Genomic DNA, 20,507 nt, shown 5'->3' on the forward strand with positions numbered 1-20,507 from the left:
TCACACCTATACGCAGCTGTATCTTCTGCCTAAGAATTATTCGCAGACGGTTTGAGTCAAATCGCACACTAAACTGGGATCGTAGGGTGCGCAAATTTGGTTCATATCGCTTCGGTCGAAGTCGAGTAGCTAATTGGTCGAAAATAACCCTAACCCCATACTTGGCTAGCGTTAACTAAGTGTTGGCGCAACGCAGAGAAAAGGGGACTTTAAGTAATAATAATAAGACGACTACTTATTTCTTTAGTCTCTACCACTACTACGAGAAAAGAAATATCAAGCAGTAATAGAGGATATTATATAGCTTAATTAGGATTTTTAAATATTAATCTGCCGGTTATGTCAGGCAGCTGTTCAGCCTGGTGCTGGCATCGAGTTACACTTTTGATTGATGTGATAGAAAAGTGGATCCCTCAACCACCAATTGCGACGACACATCCCTCAGAGAGAGCGATCACCAGGCTGCGTGAGTCACTCAAGCCTAGAAAAAATAGTTTATGCTTCAATGCAACACTGATACGAATATTCAAGGCCTGGAATTGGATGTTATTACGCTTCCCTTGTTATCGGCTTCGTCATCCCATCCCAATCCAGCTTATTAAGCGCCGAGCCGAGCCGAGCCGCGCGTTACAAGTCAGTCTTGTCGGCATCCCACCAACCCCGAAACCCTCAACTCACCGATCTTTACATGAACATCTCCCTGGATAGAGTTCAATCATCTAAGCTGGACTCGGCCGAATAATATATCCGTATGACTTGAGCCCATATTCCAGGTTACATCTAAGATCCATCCCTGCCAAGAACCGTGATGCAAGCCCCGAAAACCCCATCCAATTTAGGGAACTCGTCACCTTTTCACATGCAGGTCCAAAAGCCGTATTTCCAAGCCGCGTGCTAAAAACATAGCTTTTCTTTAGCCCTGACTCGTGCTCTCGCGTTTTTGGTGAAGAACCCCTAAAATGCCGATGAAAAAAGCCGATTTCGGAATTAAATTCGGATAACCGGCAAAGCGTACATCCGGAGGCGGGGACCACGTAGATTGATAAGATGGCGTAGATAAAAAGAGCCGAGATCTCTTTCACTTTCGATGGTCGATTTCTCATTTATTGGAACAACAATCATAGAGATTCAAACATGACTGCTGGTCTGAAGAACGTTATTGTCATTGGCGGCTCGTATGTTGGGCTTGTAAGTATATTTAATTGGGAATGGTGATGAGTTTAACTGACATGAGAATCTAGGCTGCTGTGAAAGAACTGGCTACGCTGCTACCAGTTACTCACCGTGTATGAACACCACCTCGCTTTTCCAGAATTTATCGCTAACATATCGTAGGTCCTGTTAATAGAGCCTCACAGCCATTTCCACCATCTCTTCGCCTTCGTAAGTCACTCCTCAATCCCTGCTCACTCATACTAACCCGCCTCAGCCCCGGTTCGCCATAGTGCCAGACCACGAACACAAAGCCTTCATCCCCTACACCGGCTTCTTCTCCTCCCTCCCCAACGCCCCCAACCACACTATAGTCCGCGCCCGCGCAGTATCCCTTCAAAAGAACCAGCTCACTATCGACCGACCATGGCAGGGCTCCACAGAAATCCCCTTCGAGTACGCTGTCGTCACGACGGGAACACGACTCCAAGCGCCTAGTAACATGCAGCATGATGAAAAGAAGCCTTCTGTTGATTACTTCAAGGCGTATCAGCAGGGCATCAAGAATGCAAAGTCTATTGTGATTGTTGGTGGTGGCGCTGTTGGGATTCAGATGGCGACGGATTTGGGAGAGGTTTATCCGGAGAAGAAGGTGACGTTGGTTCATTCGAGGGATAGGCTTATGCAGCTTTATCATGAAAAGATGGATGCTATTCTGAGGGATAGATTACAAGAGCTTGGTGTTGAGTAAGTCAGCTTTTCTGCTATGGGATGAGAATTACTAACGGAGCAGTGTCATAACCGGCACGCGAGCTGTGATCCCATCAAAGGGCTTCCCAACAGACGGATCGACATTCGAACTAGAACTCAAAGACGGAAGGAAGATACAAACAGATCTCGTCATTCCAGCAACAGGCCAAACACCAAACAACCAGTTCCTGAAGGATCTTCAGCCCACGTCTGGATACGAGATCATCAACCCCGCCAACGGCTTCATTAGAGTCGCACCGACACTCCAATTCGCTGACCCCGAGTACACGAACCTGTACGCATGCGGTGACATCGCCGACAGCGGTGCTCACAAAGCCGCCAGACCGGGAGCTGGACAAGCGCAAGTTGTAGCGCAGAACATCGCTGCTATGGTAAACGGTGGACGGCCCGAGCAGAAAATCACAGTTGATCCTCCCGCCATTCACCTATCTCTTGGATTGGTTCGTGCTACCCAAGTATGCAGAAATATCGTGGCTAACAGTTCTGTAGAAAAAGAACATTGTGTTCAGAAACCCTGGCAAGGGTCAGACTGAACCTACCATCATCTGGAGAGACGAGTAAGTTTCCTGCTTCCTTTTGCATTTTTCGATACTGATGTGTTGGCAGTGGGTCGAGGGATATGAACATCGAAGGAGTCTGGGAGAGAAGGGGACAGAGAGTGCAGCGACCGGATGACTATCATCTTTGAGTTAGCTGCTGTTAACAGTGTAGCTCAATGTTTTAGAAGTTAGAATTTGGCTGATTATGCAAGAGACCTTCAAAGCCACTCTCGTGCGCTCGACATTCGCTATGCAAGTGACTGAAAGCTTTATGTGCCTAGGTGTTTATCTGTGAACTCACTGAACTTTGATGTCCTTGTCTTACATGCAAGGCGAGGTACCCGATGTAGGAATCAGCTGTCGGTTCCATCAACTCAATAGAGCACAAACTTCAGGCAGCATATCAACTGCCTACGCAATAAATTGCAATGTTAATACAGACCCAGGGGCTAGAGCTTACCCCCTGTATAGTCTGTTAGCTTGACTCATATGTGATAACCTTAATCTATCGTTGTTGCACTATATGTCATTTAAGGTTGCACATCGAATATCCCCATCCTCTTTACAAACTCTGACAACTGTGTGTTCAATCGACCGTGGGCGACATTCACGGTTGCATACTAGTGAGGCAACAAGCCGAGAGACGGACCCTATGATTATAGGTGTACAGAAACCTTCATGCATCACATCCACGAAATAAGCAGCGACCTTAACACGGGACCAGCCCTGGCAATGCAAGCCTTGCTCGGTGGCTTTCAGTTGACAGCACAGCCCAGCACCTGAGGGCTAGCAATGCCGTGGAAGAAAGTAAATCTCTGCCCCAGAGAAACCCCCTAGTATGCTTCACTCTTCTCCTCAACAACCGCCCAATACCCTGGCTTACTCAAACCAAGGACATTGCAACAGATTCACGCGTCTTCAACATTGAGCCTTGGCTTCTTCTTCGTGTGACGCTCATGTCATAATTCGTGTGAGTTACTCTACACGTAACATGACTCACCTGATAGTAACTTCAGCGTTCTGTGCAAGACACAGGCATCGATTCTCCGAGAGGGTTCTTGATGCTTCGAGAAGTATCACTGTAGCAACCGCAACCATGATCGGAAGACGTCACCTATGCGCCTTGTCCTTTGACATAAGTCTAACCCAACTTTCCAACACCTTAGAGGGACTTTTTGGATGAAGTTTAAGTACGAAGTCTACTGAGGCTGAGTCCTCAATGTGACGTCTTGCGATATCGCGTTCACGGTCCTCGCCACCGTGAACAAGCCATGTGCATCCTCACGAAGGGGAGGACGAATAACAATTTTCCGAAAGGTCAAACCTAACCTTTAATTTGTGACTGGGTTCACTGCGAAGCTAAGTGTATTTCAGAAGTGATGTTCTAAACATGAAGACAATGAGGACATATCAGTCATGATTGGCTGATAGATAACATTTGCAACCGTGAATTTCTGGACAAGTCAAGGTCCAAACCTAATCCAACTTAACCTTTCCATATCGCCTTGCAATTATTATGCTTATTTACCGGGCCACTGACAAGTCGGCGTGGAATTTTAATGAGTAGTCGTGCAAAAGTAGATTGTGACTCGAATGGGGTGCAGGTAAGTGGCAGAGCCTCTTACTGGCTGAAAGGGAAATACAGAAACTTAACTAGGAGTCGCCTCACGATATTACTTCCAGACACTTGAACCTTGGCAAAAGCCTCACTTTACGGCCCAGCCTCGAGGATTTAGCCTTCGAGTCCAACAACGTTGACGGTCATATGAATGAAGTTCTGTCCTATCACAAAAGGGATACTTCCCCTTTACCCTTTCTCAACGAGGGCATGATATTCCTCTTCACTCGGGACAGCATAACCCTCAAGGACCAAACTCTGTTGTCCTTCGTCTATAAAAAGCCCTTTACCATCCCTCTGCTTCCATTTCCCTTTTTAATCCTTTCATCATCACTTCTGCATTGCACGTCCAGTCTTGAGCCAGTTTATTTGCAGCACTCTTGCCTTTGGTCACCTGATTACTTCAATCTTTCGGACAGTTTTACTAGCTACTCATTTCTTTTCTTCGAGGTGTCACAAGCATACAGGTACTTGCCTACTGTCGCCTGGCCACTTACTCAACTGTTCGTCAATTCTGCAGTGCGTCTTCAGTTTTGAGCCAACTTGCTAGCAGCACTGTTACTTTGGACACCAGATTACTTCAATTTCCGAGTCGCTTTTTACCAGCTCTTTCTTTATATTTTTACGACTTACAAACACACTGGTACTTATCGACTGTTGCCTGGCTACTTATTCAACTGTTGCCATTTCTTCATCTCCTCTTCAGCTTGCTAGCAACAGTCTTACCTTTGGTCACCAGTTTACTTCAGTCTTTGGGACAATTTCTACCAGCTCTTTTTCTCTTTACGACTCACATACATACTGGCACTTCTCTACAATCTCTCGGCAACTTATTTTACTCTTGATCAATTACCATCTTCTCTTCAGCAGGACTCTCAACTTTGGTTACCTGCAATTACTTCTACCTTTCGACACCTTCTCCCAGCTGGCTTTTATTTCGAACCTACCTGCTTACTGGAGTCCCCTGGCCATTTATTTCAGTACCATTCTTTCTTACTTTTCTGAAGAACTACTTGCCATACTTTCCTTGGTCAAGATTGGCGCAATACCAGATAGTCTTGTTCATGCGCTCCTGAGCTGCAGAACGAATAAATACAATTACATCACTTGGTCGACCCTACCGACGCACCTCATTTACTTCAATTAAACTTTTAGTCAGGACAATCACCACATATCTTTTGATTTCTCTCTGGCACTTTATACTTTGGGACAATGCCTTCCCTTGCCGACTTAGGAGTCATGGACCACATGAGCAGATCAGAGGATGACATGGATGACAACTTGTCAACATGCTCCTACTACTCTCTGTCAAACGTGGAGGACATCTCTTTCAAGAAGATCCCTGCACATGAGGTGCGAAAGCAAAGCGAGCATGTTCCTGAGTGCAGTCCTTGGGCTACCTATCCTCACACCTTTCGCAATAGCGAGGCACTACCGCTAAAGATAGCCGGCCCGTGGATGGAGTATCCTCTCTGCCTTAGTGGCGTATACTCACACTCGAAGGATCCTGGACCAGCGAGGGTCATTATCAATCCGTCTGTCCCTGGTGGACACGACGTTATATATCATCCCACCAAGCGAGAAGGGAGATTTCTTCAGGCAAAGTATCGACCTAGAGGGTACAGGGCAAAGATCTCTGGTTGTACGGCTATGCCGAATATACCTTCACCTCCATCTTCTCCTCTTTTATCGCCATCTCCTTCTCTCTCGCCATCTTCTCTTCTCTCTTCATCTCCTCCTGCTGGTTCAGGTGTTTGCGGAACAGCTCAGTATAATGGGTCGATTGAGATTACACCACAACAAGCGTTTGCCATGGCAGCGCAGCAACAGAGCCTAATGGCCAGTTGTATGTATCCGCAGACAGTCGGCTTGAACGGTTTGATCCGCGGCCAGTCTTTGCTACAGTATGGAAGCATGAATCAGTCTTATATGCCTGGCTACAATGTCATGAGCAGCTTTGGTTATTGCTAGCAGTCGATTTACTGTCAGCTTGCTATCAGCGGCTTCAATCAATTATTACTGTCACTTCATCAGCGAGTTTGTATCATTCATCGCTTTCGACTTCTCGTCAACGGCTTTCAATGTTCCTCAACATCGATCTTGTTCTTGGTTCAGCAGTTGTTTTATCGCTTTTTTGTTGGCGTTGGATCTTATGGATTCTGCCCTTCATGATACCTTATTTGGATCAGAAGTGGTATGAAACAAGTCATGGCTGGTCCATGTAGTATAGAACTGGGTCGATGAATACAGATCGCGATTTCTTTCTCTCTCTCAATCATAGGCTCAAAATTGTGAAACATATAACCATCATAAACATCCAATGACCTGTATCCGCACCATCTCCATATAAGCCGATAGCTGATCGCGAATGATAAGGAAGCCCTGTGAATGACACTCATCCGCACTCACTTAACTCTCAATTATCAGAGTCTGACTCAGCCGGCTACCATGAGCGGAATTACTCTCCCTTCCATCACAGCATTGCCGTTATTCTCCCGAACTACCCCGGATTATCACACTCACCCCGCATTGCACCGGAATCCTTCCGACCCCCAAGACTTCAGAGTTCGGCACTACCAGGCTAGCGACGGGTAATGCTTTACACAATGACAGCATACCTGCACAATCATTCTCGTGACATAAGAAGGGCGTGGCCTTGGGGTCGGGTCGTTGTGAGGAGGTCCTTTACTTCTCTTCAATTGAACTGCTCTCATTTACAGTAGTAACCTGATCAATTTCATCGTTCAATATGTCTGACTCTCAGTATACTCTCTACTCTTACTTCAGATCCTCCTGCTCAGCGCGTATTCGCATCGCTCTCAATGCAAAAGGAATTCCATACGAACTAGCATTTGTCAATCTTCTAAAGAACGAGCATCTCTCCGACTCTCACAAAACCCTCAACCCATCAGCATCCGTCCCCGTTCTCATCTCAAATGCCTCCAAAGACAAACCCTTCCGCATCGGCCAATCCGTCGCAGCCCTCGAATATCTCGAAGAAAAACACCCTTCCCATGCCCTCCTCCCCTCCAACCCCGAAGCACGCGCAACAGTGCGAACCCTCGTCAACATCATCTGCGCAGACATCCAGCCCGTTACAAACCTGCGCATCATGCGTCGTATCCGAGAACTCGGTGGAAACGCAGAAGACTGGAACAAGCAGCTCATGACTGATGGATTAAAGGCTTATGAGGAGGTTGTCAAGGACTCAGCGGGGAAGTGTAGTGTTGGTGATGAGCTGACGTTGGCGGATGCTTGTTTGATGCCTGCGATGTGGAATGCTGAGAGATTTGGTGTTGATTTGACGCTGTTTCCGACGATTGGGAAGATTGTGGAGGGGTTGAAGGATCATCCTGCTGTTGTGAAGGCGCATTGGCAGAACCAGCCTGATACGCCTGACAATCTCAAGGCTCGATAGATACAGAACTGATATGCAACGTCTGGATATCCCTACGGCAGTTTAAAACGAAAATTCCGGGTTCTTCAGAAAGGTCTACATTGCTACTTGCTGGCCATAAGGTTAAGCTTGACCCTGCTAACACGAGTAATTGGGACACAATACTTCAAAAGATCAGATATGCAAGGAATTGTACGCTGCCGTGATCTGGCATGCTAAGCTATGAGTAGAATGTACACAAAGATGGCAAACGAATTGATGCAAGTAAAGTCTATTTAGCTTTTCATACTACCTATACGTTTCCCCAAACTTGCTTCACTTGAACAGAGGAAGAGGCTCAAGGATTTGCCCCGAAACCTCGCCAAAACCAACCTTCTTATCACCACTTCCATAAGCACCGCGAATGATCAGTGTATCGCCGTTCTGGATGAACTTGCGCTCCTCGCCGTCCTTCAATTGAATGGGAACCTTGCCGCCTTTGGTCTGTTCCAACATACTACCCTCGGTACCAGTCTCAGTACCGGAGATAGTACCTGATCCAAGAAGATCACCAGGTCGAAGGTTACAACCTGTGATGGTGTGATGGGCAATCATCTGAGGCCATGACCAAAGCAGGTTGCGCGAGGTGGTCTTGCTCAGATGGTTCTTGTTACCAGCGGCAGCTGCATTTAGTTAGCCGCTGTATCTTAAGATGGATGATGAACTTACTGATGATTTCGACCTCGAGGTCAATGTCCAAGACATTATTCTCCTTCTTCTCCTTTAGATAAGGCAGGATTTCATTATCATTCTTGATACCAGCTGCCTTAGCCCCCTCAAGAGCATCAGCCAGCACGACCCAAGCACTAATACTCGTACCCAAGTTCTTAGCCGTGAAAGGACCCAGAGGCACATATTCCCAAGCCTGGATATCTCGTGCGCTCCAGTCATTCATGAGAACATAACCAAAGATGTGCTCATCGGCCTCGTCAATAGGAACAGGGCTTCCCATCTCATTCTCGCGACAGATAAACATTCCCATCTCAAGCTCAATGTCGAGCCTCTCACATGGCGCAAGGTCAGGAACCTTGTTACCAGGACGTAGGATTTGTCCCCAAGGTCGTCGGATTGGTGTACCTGATACGACAACGCTGCTGGCCCTTCCGTGGTAAGCGACAGGGAGATGAGTGTAGTTGGGTTGAAGAGCGTTATCGGGACCACGGAAGAGACAGCCGACGTTGAAAGCGTGATTCTTGCCAGCGTAGAAGTCTGTGTAATCTCCAATAGTCAAGGGAAGGTGATTCTTGACATCGGATCGCTTCAGAAGAGCAGAGTCCTGAAGTTTCTGGTTATCCTTCAACACTGGGTTCTTGGTGTCCTTCGCAAAGACATCCTGAAGATAACTCCTCGTCGCGCGATGAAATGGACGGCCGAGCGCCGCAAATGCATTCAGCGATGGTTGAGAAAACACATCAACGTGCTTCTGAATCTCAGAACTACCCGAGAATCCATCACCCTTTGCAAAAGCATCAAGATCTAGAACATGATCGCCAATAGCAACAGCAGGTCGAGGCGTAGCGGTTGACGAAGTAGAGATGATGCCGAAGGGGATGTTGGCGATGGAGAAATGAGACTCCGCAGGGATAGAAAGCCACGACATTTTGAACGAATATAGTGAGATGAGGAGGTGCAGTAGGAAAAGAGTGTCACGACGTCAGTTTTATTTTGTATTACAAGCTGTTGATGGAGCCGCCGCAAGCCGACTTAGCGGGGCTGAATCCCGGGGCTAACGCGGGGTGCGGAACGGAAATCGTTCCGAGGCTTCCGCTTTTGGTGGTGTCGGCTACTTCGGCTGAAGAGCATCCTCGGGGTAGAGATAAGTGATAAGGTGGTGATTATTGAGATAAGATAAGGCCATAAGATGAGATAGTGTCTTAGGATAGCTTGCTCAAAGTATAACATTTAGTTTCGCGTAAAATTATTTTACTCCTTAAAGGACAATGGTAAAGCTCCTTTGTAGATGCACAGGATTTGTACAATTCAAGACAGCGCGTTCAAAGCAAAATAAAGATTTTACATAATTATTTACAGCGGGATATAGTAAGACCAGGGCTGTCTGCAATCACGACCATTTTTGTTCCTTTTCTATAAATTGCATAAGATATATTCAAGAAGCTAGGGTGTTTTTCAAATGGCCTAGTATGATAAAATCTCAATCAAAGCCGCATATGTTGTTTTAATGTGCCTGTTATCCTGATAAACTGAGGCTGCTGCTCTAGGGCTGCTCCACGTTGAGTTGGCGCCTAGTGAGGCTGAGCCGAGGCTGAGATGCCTGCCATGTAACAGTATAATGGCCAAGACAGGTGAATAGAGTCCCATTGGTTTGCCGAAAGAAAAAGGTCAGCAAAATGTGGGTGTTGCTCTTTCAATCCATTACTAATAAGTACCTCTTCTTCTGATTCTTCTTCTTGTCTCAGTTCCTATATCGTTTAAAGCGGCATGTTATTCTGCTTTGTATCTCAAAGACAGGTTTATCTGTCATTTGAAATTTAATATCTTGTTATTGAGTTTTTAATTTTTACCTTTATCTAATTCTAAAAGGTTACTTGTCTACCTTCAACAAATATTCACTGGCAATTACCCTTCACTGGATTTACAATGGCAGCGAATTCTAGTTCAGCTGAATCTGAGGAAGCCAACTTTGTTGCAGCTGTACATGCGTCCCCACCACTTTGCCCCCGCTGCACATCCTTCCCGTGGCCATCAACCCCAGAAGATTGGTTCCTGTCTCACGAGCTACCATTACACGAATCGTTCGGCTCTCTCCAAGAGTCAGCTGACCAAGGTTGTGCATTTTGTCGATTTGTGTGGCTATCCATAGTCAACAACTGTGAAGTGACCACAGACGTTTTGAAGATGCTGACGGGAGGATTGATACAAGTATCAGTTCGACTAAAACTTTTCATAGGCGACACGATCTTAGTTCTAACACCGGAGATGGAGCAGGAGGGCAAAACATTCCTTTCTAGTGCAGGAACTATATGTAAACCTGTTGAGTCCAGCGAGATAGAGTTGCTGAGAGATATAAAGAGCCGCCATATCAAAGGTACCCATGCTAAATGCCCTGGAAACTGTTCCACGCTAAGATGAACTTGTTTCAGCCTTCGATGGCGGAAACATCCAACAGGAACTCGCTGAGCTCATTAAGTACCAGATTCAACCTTGGATGGAGAGCTGCCGTGAGCGACATATAGGCCACGAACTCTGTGGCGCGAAATACGTATCATCAGGTCTACCAACTCGACTACTTGACGTTGGTGAGACAAATGACCATTTGGTTAAACTTGTCGAGGTCAAGAGCTGCACAAATCTCCGAGACGTGGAATACCTCATCCTCAGCTATTGTTGGGGCAATGGAAACGGAAATTCCAAAACGACAGAGACCAATCTCGGGATGCGGTTACGTGGCTTTGCTATATCGGACCTTTCGAAAACTATCCAAGACGCCATCTTGCTGACAAGACTGATGGGCTTCCGATACCTATGGGTCGATGCAATATGCATTATTCAGGGACCAACTGGTGACTTTCGCTCAGAGTCACCCAGGATGGGGGATTACTACTCAAATGCTGTGTGCTGTATCTCTGCATCGGTTGCGAAAGATAGCCAAGAAGGCTTTTTAACCAAGCGCCCACTCGCAAGATTTCCTATAGACGATATTGCCATCAAGATTGCCAACCACCATACAGCAGGGGCAGGATATACCACATTCAAAGCAATTGACGATGACCCTTCCCTAGTATCAAATATCCATGGTTCGCCGTTAGCGAAACGCGGATGGTGCTTGCAAGAGACGGCCCTTCCAAAGCGGATACTTCACTGGACTCTACAAGGACTCTATCTTCAATGTCAAAGTTCTATCTTCTCCGAAGACTCCAAAGTCCCGCACAAATATCAAGCTGGTTGTGGACACTTCTCACCACGAGAAATAATGTCGAGGCCTGATGAAGAAATTACTTTCGACGGTGGATGGTATCAACTCATCTCTGTTTTCTCAAAAACGCAACTGACTTACGAAACGGATCGGCTGTATGCCATTCATGGACTTGCATCTATACTGATACAACGTCTAGGAGCTGAATATTTTAATGGCCTCTTCCGACCGAGTCTTGCCCAGGGTCTTTTGTGGTACCATGATTCCAATCGGCGTGAAGCATACAAGAGACCAAAGGACTCGCAGCTACCATCTTGGTGCTGGGCATCTGCCTGCCCCATTTCTTATCAGGACATTCAGGAGGCGCCCATTTACGTCAAAGATGACCACCGGGAGCGGCCTCTACAATTTCCTACACATTCCGAGGCTTTGAGTGTAATAGAAAGCACCGCCTCGAGGCTATATATCAGAGCCCCCCTTTTCCAACTTACCATTGGGAGAAGCGACGTTGGATATATCAAGAAAGACTGTTCAGGTCATACAGAGAGCTTCCGATGTCGCTACTTTCTGGACGTGAATCGTCAAGTCCTGCAGAGCATGCCTCAGAGTCCTTCCGTTGGCGGAGAATGGGGACAGGGCGTTGACGTATTGTGGTTTCCTGTAGGCCGAGATCATACCGCTTATCCATATGTGCCGGGGTTATTAGTGTATGAAGTGCCTGATGAAGGAAAGGGGGTATACCGCCGGTATGGACTTTTGCAGTGCAGTGACTCTTGGTTAGATGAAAAGGATTTCGAAGAGGTCAGGGAGATAATTCTAGTATAGTTTCTAATGTGTATATGTTGATCTTAAGCACCTAAAAAAAGGCATTTTAGCAAAATAAGCTAGTCTATATTGTATGTTATGACTTTGTTATTTCACTTTCTAGACTGCTGGATTAGAATACCAGACCTTCCCTATTTATATAGCCTGTTTAATAACCTAAACGCCTTGTATCTATCTTCATATCCCTTATTGGCTTAGTATTCATAGATGCCACTTAACTGGGAGACAAGACTCAAGCATGCCAAAATCTATTTCTGTTTCTAAAGCTGAGCTTCTGCTGCCTAAGCTGCGTTGGTGCTGAGGCCGGGCTGAGGTACTTGAGCAGGCCCTTTAGGCGCGCTCAATGCGATCTGTCGTTACAGTAGATTTAAGTGTCAGTGACGTTACATAAGTCTTTATTATATGAAGCAGCGCTCCAGCAATCTAACCACTGATAAATAAAACGCCTCTTGAATACTCTCTACCTGTCCAGCCTCGCCCGTCTGGAAGTCACTCCTCAGGCATACAGAAGCTGCGTCAGCGAAAGCGTCCCCCATCTTCATCCTGACCTCAGGAATCATATCAAATATTGCCTGACGCACATTTCTGTCTTCGTTCTGACAGCCTCGGCGGTCTAAAAGCTTGATGATCGGCGACCAGAGACCAATCTCCACGAGCACGACACCAAGACTGTACAGGTCGGCTTTGTATGAGAAAGACGGTCGCTCGCCATTTTCATGCAGTGGATGGCCTTGGTGATCTGGATGCCGGTACACGTTCTGAAATCGGTCGTCTCCAACGTTTTGAGTCAACCTGGTCTCCCGGAACAGCCTACTGTAGTCGAAACCGCCAATGTATGCCGCACCAAGGTCAACACAAGATATGGCGCTACTAAGAAATAGCACATTGTCGCTACGGATGCCTTTGTGCAGCCACGATCCCAGATGAAGAAACAGCAGCGTCTTGGAAAGCAGCTTAACAAGCTTCAATCGCTCAGTGAGAGATTTAGGCGCAGACCCTTCCCTGCTTAGCAGCTCCAGAAGAGTGTAGACTTGCTGGCCTTCTTCAAGCTTGAAGACCAAACCGTATTGTGCGTCCTCTTCTTCTGCGACAGGCATATCAACCATTGCTATGCATTCCAGAGTCCTGAACTCTTGGGGCTTCTTTTCCGAATGTAGTAGCAAAGCGAGGTCGTGTATTTGGTTTTGGGAAGCCTCCTTGATTTCCGCAGATAAGCTACTTGGTACGCATATCCACTCGATCATCACAGGTGTGATGTTGATGTTGCGAGACTTGAAATCGGCGAGGCTGCGTTTGGTAGAGTATTCAGTTGTGTTGTCCAGTTTCTTTTCGTTTTTGATTCCTCGGTGACTTCGCAGTAACTCTCGTTGGTGTAGAGTGTCGCTTCGGTTTCTCATCTCTTGTGCAGCTTGCTTGAAATTAGCGATGCCCTCTACTACTTTGAAAGCTCTATCCTCTTCAGGACCTCCAATCTGTGGCTCATCCCGGTCAAATGTGTCGATCGGGTCGCTGGTCGGGGGTGTGAAGAAATCCTCGAGCTCTCCGACTAATACGGCAATTTGGTCCGTCATCCTCATCCCCTCTCCCCCCTTCCGAGCCCATCTCCACCGCTGTATTATGTTGGCATGATTTATAGAAGCTACCTCCTGCTGCAGCAGCTTCAGATCTTTGACATCTGGCTCATCCGTTTGAGCGATCAGAGCGAGTTGAAGACCGCGGTCCGCCGAACGAGGCTGACCCTCTAGGACGCGATCATTTCGGAAAAGTGAGGGATATTTCTTGTCAAAGTTATCCAGCGCCGTGAGTCGATACTGAATTATCAGGAGATACCTCAGTGCCAGCGATCCGAATTCTCTGAAGCGTCGACTCTCCAGGTGATCCCCCTCCTTCAGCCGCCTCCAGCCAAGTGCCCAGGTCTTGAGACGGGCACGAATCATGTCGAGTCTGGCTTTTATTATCACAACTTCTTGGCCGACTTCATTTGTCGCCTTCCACAGATCGATGACCGTGACGGTGGTATCGACGACCTGCAGGGCAAATCCCAAAATGGCAATAGCCTCGAGGCCGGACATTTTTGGTATGCAATGGGTAAGTTGGCTTGGTGCACTTTTGGAGGGATAAGAATAATCTAAATCACGAGGATTTGTTTCATGCTCACGCTGATCAGACCTAGCATTTACTTATGTTTGTTTTGGATGGCCTGGGTCATGTGCCACCGCTTGATGGCGGAACTGCTAGCGGGAACCTCCGTTATTTCACGGCTCTCTGCCACCGCCACAGTCGCCCATATTTGCGCTAAATTAGAATAACGAGCCCTGAAAGGCCGCCCCTGCCCACCTTGGACTCAGTGGCTGGGGGCTTATATCACTACACAGACCTTAGTCCAAATAAGTTCGTCTTGGTGGTTGCAATAAGGCTTTTCCCCTCATCTTTGTGGCGTGCGATGCTAGCTAAATGTGAATCAAATCTTGACAAGGCACAGACTCACAAGAATGTGATGGATTGAAACTTTGCACGTGCTGCACAATGCAAAGTCTAGACTGCGCCTCCAATCTCTGCATTCGGTGTAGTCTCAGAAGAATAAATACTGCCGTCCCATTCCAAGAATCAGGTCACTTGAGCAGGCTGGTCAACAAGAGCCCTTGATATTCTACTCAGAATCCAACGATATATGACATATCTGGCTCGGGGAAGACGTCTCAAGTAGCCTACCTAAGGCTCCCTAGCGATCGCTGAGCTCCATGATGACAGTCGACCCAAAGGAATCACGGCGGCCCATGCCGGGGCTGTTGCCTTTGTTCACTGCCGCCATTGATGCAGTAGGCACATGTCCGTTCCCGAGAGAAGAGGTGCTGGTCAATATCTGCATCGACGAAAAGGCTTTTGAAAGAGAACCTCCCCTGGCGCCTAGCAACTCATTCCAGGTCATGCGGAGCCAGCCAAACACGCTGCTAAAATACGTTGATTCGAAGTTCAGAATGACCACTATCCATAGACTGGCCATGCTATATCTGAATGACGTTGTACTCCGAGTCCCGAAAAAGACGGTGGATTGGAACTCGGATCCCGGCCAGGACCTATCAGAGTCCATCAGTACTGAAATCGCAATCCTCAAGAATGAGCATCTTCGGAAACACGAGAACATCATCGACATGGTTGGTATCTGCTGGAGTGTATACAGCGACCGCATTGTGATGCCTGTTCTTGTGCTGGAGACGGCCCAAGGCGGCGATTTATGGAGATATCTTCAGAGTTCGACGGAGCTCGATGCGAGGGACAGACTGCGTCTAGCCATCCATTGCTATCAAGGCTTACTTGCTCTTCACACTGTCGGCGTCATCCACGCAGACCTGAAGCCAGAAAATATCCTGGTGTTCATCGACGAACAAGGCAGGCCATGCGCAAAGCTTACCGATTTTGGCTGCTCCCTTCTTGTTTCCAACCTACACGGACCAACCAAGCTCGAATCAGGAACTCCTTTGTGGCAAAGTCCCAAAGTCTTGGAGTCCCTCAGCCATCAAGGTCTCCGTCAAGCTGATATCTATTCTTTGACGCTTGTCGCATCACTTCTATTAGTTGGGCCTTTCATGTATACGGTGCTTAAAGAGGCGCACGAGTCAGATGATGGCAAAGAGTCACTGCATAAACTCAAATCTGAGGATGGGTCTCTCGCAAGCTTTATCAGAATGCAGAAGGATACTAATGACTCGTCGGGCGCACGTGTCTTCACAGACAAGACATCAGGTCTCATCTCTGAGTTCTTCGATTTCATGCTCTCCAACGAGGATGAGCTTCAAATTGGAGCCGCATTACCCGTCAAGCTACTGAGGACTATGCTTCACCATGAGATTACATCTGCCACTAAACACAATGTCCGAGTCTTTGAGACTTTGGATAGGCTTGAAGAAGACGCCTATCTCAGCCCTGGTAAGCGCCCCGCCGTCTCTAAATCAGTAGTAAAGATTTCTAACTCAACCCAGGTAACAGTGTATCATTTGGTGAAGCTGAGAACGTAATATGCCGGTCCACTGCGGCGACAGACAGACAACAAGAGCTGGATCCCGAACCTACCATACCACTACTCCATCACCCTTATCCAGAATTGTCTCAAATATACACAGAAAAGACGAAGCGGAGAGTGGAGGACGGGAGGCATGTAACCCTGATTCCTCGACCAGAAAGGACAATTTCGGTAAGCAGTACTTGCAAGCTTTGGCACACCCCAGCCAGGTCTAACAGGGCATATGCGTCTAGATCAATACATACTTTAGCAGACTCAGACGACTTCCTGGCCGAATTTCCACAGCAATAATTACTCAGATACGAGAGATCGCCGACTCCGACTCGTACTGTGAAACCTCACGATCCCTCGCGGCATATGCAATGGCAACATGGCTCATTGGGATTCACCGGTCCGCTGCCACTACGGCACCGTCACTTAGTGAGGCCGGGCAATATCTAGTAATCTCCGCCAAGCTGGGACATGGTCAGGCTCGCGCTACGCTGGGAAAGGTACTGGATTGGATAGGGATGCCGAATCCTATAGAATCAAAGGTTGAGGAAAGTTGGCTCTACGACTTGGCTGTGCTTGGAGATCGACGTTCTTTAAAGCGACTGAGTTCAGAAAGATGCGCTGAGGCATTGCGGGATCAGATATCAACGCTGAATTCACGAATCAAAGAGAAAGCAGATATCTCTGCGCCTTCAGATCAGGCGCTTTCGGAAAGCGACCAGCTCAAAGACAGCGGCGAACTGAGAGGGCGCCTCTCTCTCATCTGCAGGTACTTGGTTGGCCAGAGCTGGCATGTCAGCTTGCAAAAGATTCTCGACATACCAGGCCTCATGGATGCCGACTTGTGCGTTTCTCTTCTGATGCAAGCCTGTCAAGCGGGTGACTATAGGATTGCCAAAGTTCTCATCGAGCACGATACGCCGCTAAGAGATGATACCTCCAGACTAACACCACTGCATTTCTTGGCCCATTTTGGAGATGAGGATATGCTTCCTTTAGCACGGCAGCTCAAAGACAGAGGTATCGATCTAGAAGCCCGCTGCAACCTCCCTGCGCAATGCACCTTTGGCCAACTCGATTTGCGAGACACCCTTGTTGATGCGACGCCTCTGCTGTTTGCGGTGGCACAGTCGAGCCTCACAGCAGTTTCTGTGCTTGTTTCCCTGGGCGCGGATCCATTCAACGGAGCCGAGAAGTATGAACCGCACACAGGAACTATTTCTGCTCAGAAACGTGGGAGGACATACTCACCAGTCCATTTTGCCGCAAGACAACACATGTCAGAAATCCTTCGGGCCCTGTTACCAGATGACAAGGAATATGGACAGTTGTGGGATTGGATGTGTTATGAAACGCACTCGCTAAAGGTCACTCCGCTCTGGTGTGCCGTCGATTACTGGTACCAGGGCATGTACGATCGGGTATTACTGCATGGGGAAGATCACATCAAGAGATGCGAGGAGACTATTACTTTCTTGTTGAAACGTGGAAGTCAAGGCCACGCAGTCAGTTGGGATGTCGTCACCCAGGTCAAACATTCCGTGTTCACAGCAGCGACCTTGTACGGCCAACCGTTTGTGCTGAATCATCTGCGATCTTTAGACATTCAGCCCACTACGAAGAATCTCATCAGAACACTTCAGATTGCCCTTGATGTCGAGGACTTGACGGCGGTTGAGTACCTCCTGCCACTTGCCGAAAGAGAGACTCGAGACTCAGACTCGGCCTTTCAGCTTCAAGCATCGATTCAAGGTCACAAAGTTGCAGACTTCATCAGCCACTTATACGATATCAAGGAACGCCTCGAGTCGAACGCAAGGTCAAAGCTCAAACTTGATTTAATCAGGGATCCGCCACTCAAAGAAACCGTTGGCCCGGATGCCGGCCAGGATATCCTCCAGCAGAAGGCTTCTCAGGGAGGCTTCAAGATGTCGTTCACTATACGGCCCGGGCCTGGTGGGCGCAGCATCATGGAACGCACAGGCGAGCCAAGCATGATGCCGCCCAAAGGTACGCCTTTACCCATCGAAGCAGAAGATAGCGGCATTTCTGCCTTTGAAATGGCCGTCATGGGTGGGTACGAGGCACGTGCGAGCGAACTGTACGAGAGCGAGGAATGTGACGTGTCATGCCGCCGCGTAGATGAGGACGGCGATGAGACCACCCTCCTAGCACGTCTTATCCGCAAGAGCCGCAAGTACAGCAACTTTGACAAGCAAATCCTATTTCTTCTCGAGCTTACTCCCCCCAGCGCAGAAGAATTCTTCCGTGCGTGTATACCTTCTGGATCAACTGCCAACGAAGGGTTATCTATTCTTCACATGTCTGTCATTCTTGACGAGTCTCAAACAGAGTTCAAGCCCCGCGCCCCGCGCCAGATTGTCTCTGCCATCATTGAGAAGTACCCAGACTCAGAGTATCTGAACGCAGTCAATGCAGAGTTTGGCGCTGCTGTACATATAGCAGTCGAAATGGGTAATCTGGATGCACTCAAGGAACTTGAACATGAAGACGTTGAGTGGAATCTTCTAAACTGGCATGGGGAGACACCCCTCGACATCACGGCCCGGCGGCTACTAAACGTACATAAGTTTCTACAGCAGAGCCGTCATCTCCAAAAGCTAGAACAGCCCGAGGAGTACAAAGAAGCTGTAAGTACTTATCGGGCGAATGAACAGCGCACGAAGAGCTTTCTACAAGGGAGGGGGGGGAGATACGAAAAGTACAACGGGTTCATGCACAGGAGGAGTGAGACTGAGTGGGATCTAGAGAACTTTACCGTCTCGGGGAGCATGCAAGTCAACGTCGCGGAGCACTTGGCGATCCTTGAAAGCCGTTCGGTTGGCGAGAGTGAACCAAATGTAGCAGCTCATCTGCGTAAACTAAGAGTTTGGAGTGAGTTGGGGGTGGATGAATGTATGCTTCACCTTGCTGATGGTACAGCGGTGACTTGAGCTTTGTATAAGTTCTGGGAAGGTCAGGGAATCAACTAGGTACTATAACAGAATATAGACATTCCTAACTGCAGTTTTGTTCTATATGTTGACAATAAAGAATTCTCGGGAGCACTGCAGGCGTTGGACAAGGGTACCGCAGTAATTTGTATCACAGCTGATAGGGGCTCCGTCCAACAAGTCGTTTGGCGGGCATGGTACGACAAGCCTGATCAGCTAAACGACGTCTTTCCGATAGCCCCATACGATGATTTTTTGCAGAATAACGGAGTAAGGGACTGACAAAGTGTCGAAATACCTCAATTAGCCAGCACTCTAAGAAGTTCATTAGATAGCTATAAGAAAGAAAAACCCAGATGGCTGAATCCTTGTAAAACCATGACATTCTATTTCTCTTAGCTAGTACTCAATACCTTACCCGATTTATTACTAGCTCCGCGTCATCAGCTAGCCAGAATCGTCGTCAAGGCCACACTGCCATGATCCATACACGGGTTTGAGCTTCATAGGCCAATCAGGAGACTGTATTTAGTTGTCTGAATTGCCGACTTGGAAGACATGACCTTCCTAATTGGTGTAGTCCAGCTGAATAGCATGAACGCCTCCTGCCAATCCCTATTTCCCTTGTCTGAGTCCTGTTGACAATTGCCGAGACAAATTCTTGTGATAATTGAATGCCGACGTGTTGCATGACATATAAGCCGTGCTCCTTCGGCTTCACATCACATAAGCCTCAGTGGCATCTTACAGCGGCCTCACTTACTCCCCGCGCAAACTGGTCACTGCTCCTTGGGCAACTCTCCCGATACACGCTCTCAGTACCTAATCTTACTCGTCAAGTATTCTTCACGGGTACATCACAAACAAAGACAACCTGAGGCCACAGAAAATAATGTATCGCTATATTTCCATCAAAGCCTGCAAAAATCCTTCTTCACCACCATCTTCCGCCGGAGCATCCTCGCCGCGCCCTCGGCCATTCCCCATAACATGTCAGCGCTGGAAATTACACAATCTTAGTCAATGCCGACGACTCTGTGCGAACCGCATAATTAAATCCATCGGCATTGCGTACATGGTGGGAATGTCACTTTCTGACCTTCCGAATTGGGGAAAGGTCCTTGTTTTGCACTTGCATGGTAAAACGAAAATCACGCTGGCCGCGTCTCGGGCGCGAGTCAGTGAAAACAACTCATAAACAGGGGAGAAGTGACCCTTTTTCGCATTAGTTTTCGGGAGGTGTTGCTGAAGTCCTTTGTATGGTCGACCTCGACCGTTTAGTGTTAGCATGGATGATGCATCAGGACTGAATAGACCGGTGGACAT

The 20,507-nt window shown here is 47.8% G+C and overlaps 7 protein-coding genes across 7 annotated transcripts; 5 read left to right on the forward strand and 2 right to left on the reverse strand.

Moving 5' to 3' along the window:
• The first annotated feature begins 1,050 nt into the window (after positions 1–1,050).
• Positions 1,051–2,723, forward strand: FOXG_15750 (oxidoreductase). Its single transcript, XM_018395867.1, has 7 exons — positions 1,051–1,188; positions 1,242–1,286; positions 1,336–1,383; positions 1,430–1,899; positions 1,946–2,363; positions 2,413–2,480; positions 2,530–2,723. Exons 1-7 carry the CDS (start codon positions 1,135–1,137, stop codon positions 2,609–2,611), a joined length of 1,185 nt encoding a protein of 394 aa, XP_018256162.1. The 5' UTR covers positions 1,051–1,134; the 3' UTR covers positions 2,612–2,723.
• A 2,569-nt stretch (positions 2,724–5,292) lies between these two features.
• FOXG_15751 (uncharacterized protein) lies at positions 5,293–6,051 on the forward strand (the record flags this gene model as incomplete). Its single annotated transcript, XM_018395868.1, has 1 exon — positions 5,293–6,051. The coding sequence occupies one exon, from the start codon at positions 5,293–5,295 to the stop codon at positions 6,049–6,051; it is 759 nt and encodes a 252-aa protein (XP_018256163.1).
• Positions 6,052–6,690: 639 nt separating this feature from the next.
• FOXG_15752 (maleylacetoacetate isomerase) lies at positions 6,691–7,827 on the forward strand. Its single transcript, XM_018395869.1, has one exon. It carries the CDS (start codon positions 6,830–6,832, stop codon positions 7,496–7,498), a length of 669 nt encoding a protein of 222 aa, XP_018256164.1. The 5' UTR covers positions 6,691–6,829; the 3' UTR covers positions 7,499–7,827.
• On the reverse strand, positions 6,705–9,199 carry FOXG_15753 (fumarylacetoacetase). The gene is made up of 2 exons (XM_018395870.1): positions 8,186–9,199; positions 6,705–8,139 (listed from the first exon to the last, which is right to left on the reverse strand). The coding sequence occupies exons 1-2, from the start codon at positions 9,114–9,116 to the stop codon at positions 7,793–7,795; spliced, it is 1,278 nt and encodes a 425-aa protein (XP_018256165.1). The 5' UTR covers positions 9,117–9,199; the 3' UTR covers positions 6,705–7,792.
• A 915-nt stretch (positions 9,200–10,114) lies between these two features.
• FOXG_15754 (uncharacterized protein) lies at positions 10,115–12,215 on the forward strand (the record flags this gene model as incomplete). Its single annotated transcript, XM_018395871.1, has 2 exons — positions 10,115–10,562; positions 10,618–12,215. The coding sequence occupies 2 exons, from the start codon at positions 10,115–10,117 to the stop codon at positions 12,213–12,215; spliced, it is 2,046 nt and encodes a 681-aa protein (XP_018256166.1).
• A 398-nt stretch (positions 12,216–12,613) lies between these two features.
• FOXG_15755 (uncharacterized protein) lies at positions 12,614–14,287 on the reverse strand (the record flags this gene model as incomplete). The annotated part of the gene is made up of 2 exons (XM_018395872.1): positions 12,614–13,825; positions 13,859–14,287. 2 exons carry the CDS (start codon positions 14,285–14,287, stop codon positions 12,614–12,616), a joined length of 1,641 nt encoding a protein of 546 aa, XP_018256167.1.
• A 529-nt stretch (positions 14,288–14,816) lies between these two features.
• Positions 14,817–19,290, forward strand: FOXG_15756 (camk/dcamkl protein kinase). The gene is made up of 3 exons (XM_018395873.1): positions 14,817–16,142; positions 16,196–16,407; positions 16,470–19,290. The coding sequence occupies exons 1-3, from the start codon at positions 14,957–14,959 to the stop codon at positions 19,179–19,181; spliced, it is 4,110 nt and encodes a 1,369-aa protein (XP_018256168.1). The 5' UTR covers positions 14,817–14,956; the 3' UTR covers positions 19,182–19,290.
• The last annotated feature ends 1,217 nt before the right edge of the window (positions 19,291–20,507 follow it).

This window comes from Fusarium oxysporum, chromosome 8, assembly GCF_000149955.1.
Source record: "Fusarium oxysporum f. sp. lycopersici 4287 chromosome 8, whole genome shotgun sequence".
Taxonomy (NCBI): domain Eukaryota; kingdom Fungi; phylum Ascomycota; class Sordariomycetes; order Hypocreales; family Nectriaceae; genus Fusarium; species Fusarium oxysporum.

Excerpts from the sequence above, each read along its gene's own strand:
- FOXG_15750 (XM_018395867.1), top strand. The coding sequence starts at position 1,135 with ATGACTGCTGGTCTGAAGAACGTTATTGTCATTGGCGGCTCGTATGTT. Across the intron at positions 1,384-1,429 it reads TCCACCATCTCTTCGCCTTC|CCCCGGTTCGCCATAGTGCC; the intron begins GTAAGTCACTCC and ends AACCCGCCTCAG. Across the intron at positions 1,900-1,945 it reads TTACAAGAGCTTGGTGTTGA|TGTCATAACCGGCACGCGAG; the intron begins GTAAGTCAGCTT and ends CTAACGGAGCAG.
- FOXG_15752 (XM_018395869.1), top strand. The coding sequence starts at position 6,830 with ATGTCTGACTCTCAGTATACTCTCTACTCTTACTTCAGATCCTCCTGC.
- FOXG_15756 (XM_018395873.1), top strand. The coding sequence starts at position 14,957 with ATGATGACAGTCGACCCAAAGGAATCACGGCGGCCCATGCCGGGGCTG. Across the intron at positions 16,143-16,195 it reads AGACGCCTATCTCAGCCCTG|GTAACAGTGTATCATTTGGT; the intron begins GTAAGCGCCCCG and ends AACTCAACCCAG. Across the intron at positions 16,408-16,469 it reads GACCAGAAAGGACAATTTCG|ATCAATACATACTTTAGCAG; the intron begins GTAAGCAGTACT and ends ATATGCGTCTAG.
- FOXG_15753 (XM_018395870.1), bottom strand. The coding sequence starts at position 9,116 with ATGTCGTGGCTTTCTATCCCTGCGGAGTCTCATTTCTCCATCGCCAAC. Across the intron at positions 8,140-8,185 it reads CCTCGAGGTCGAAATCATCA|CTGCCGCTGGTAACAAGAAC; the intron begins GTAAGTTCATCA and ends AACTAAATGCAG.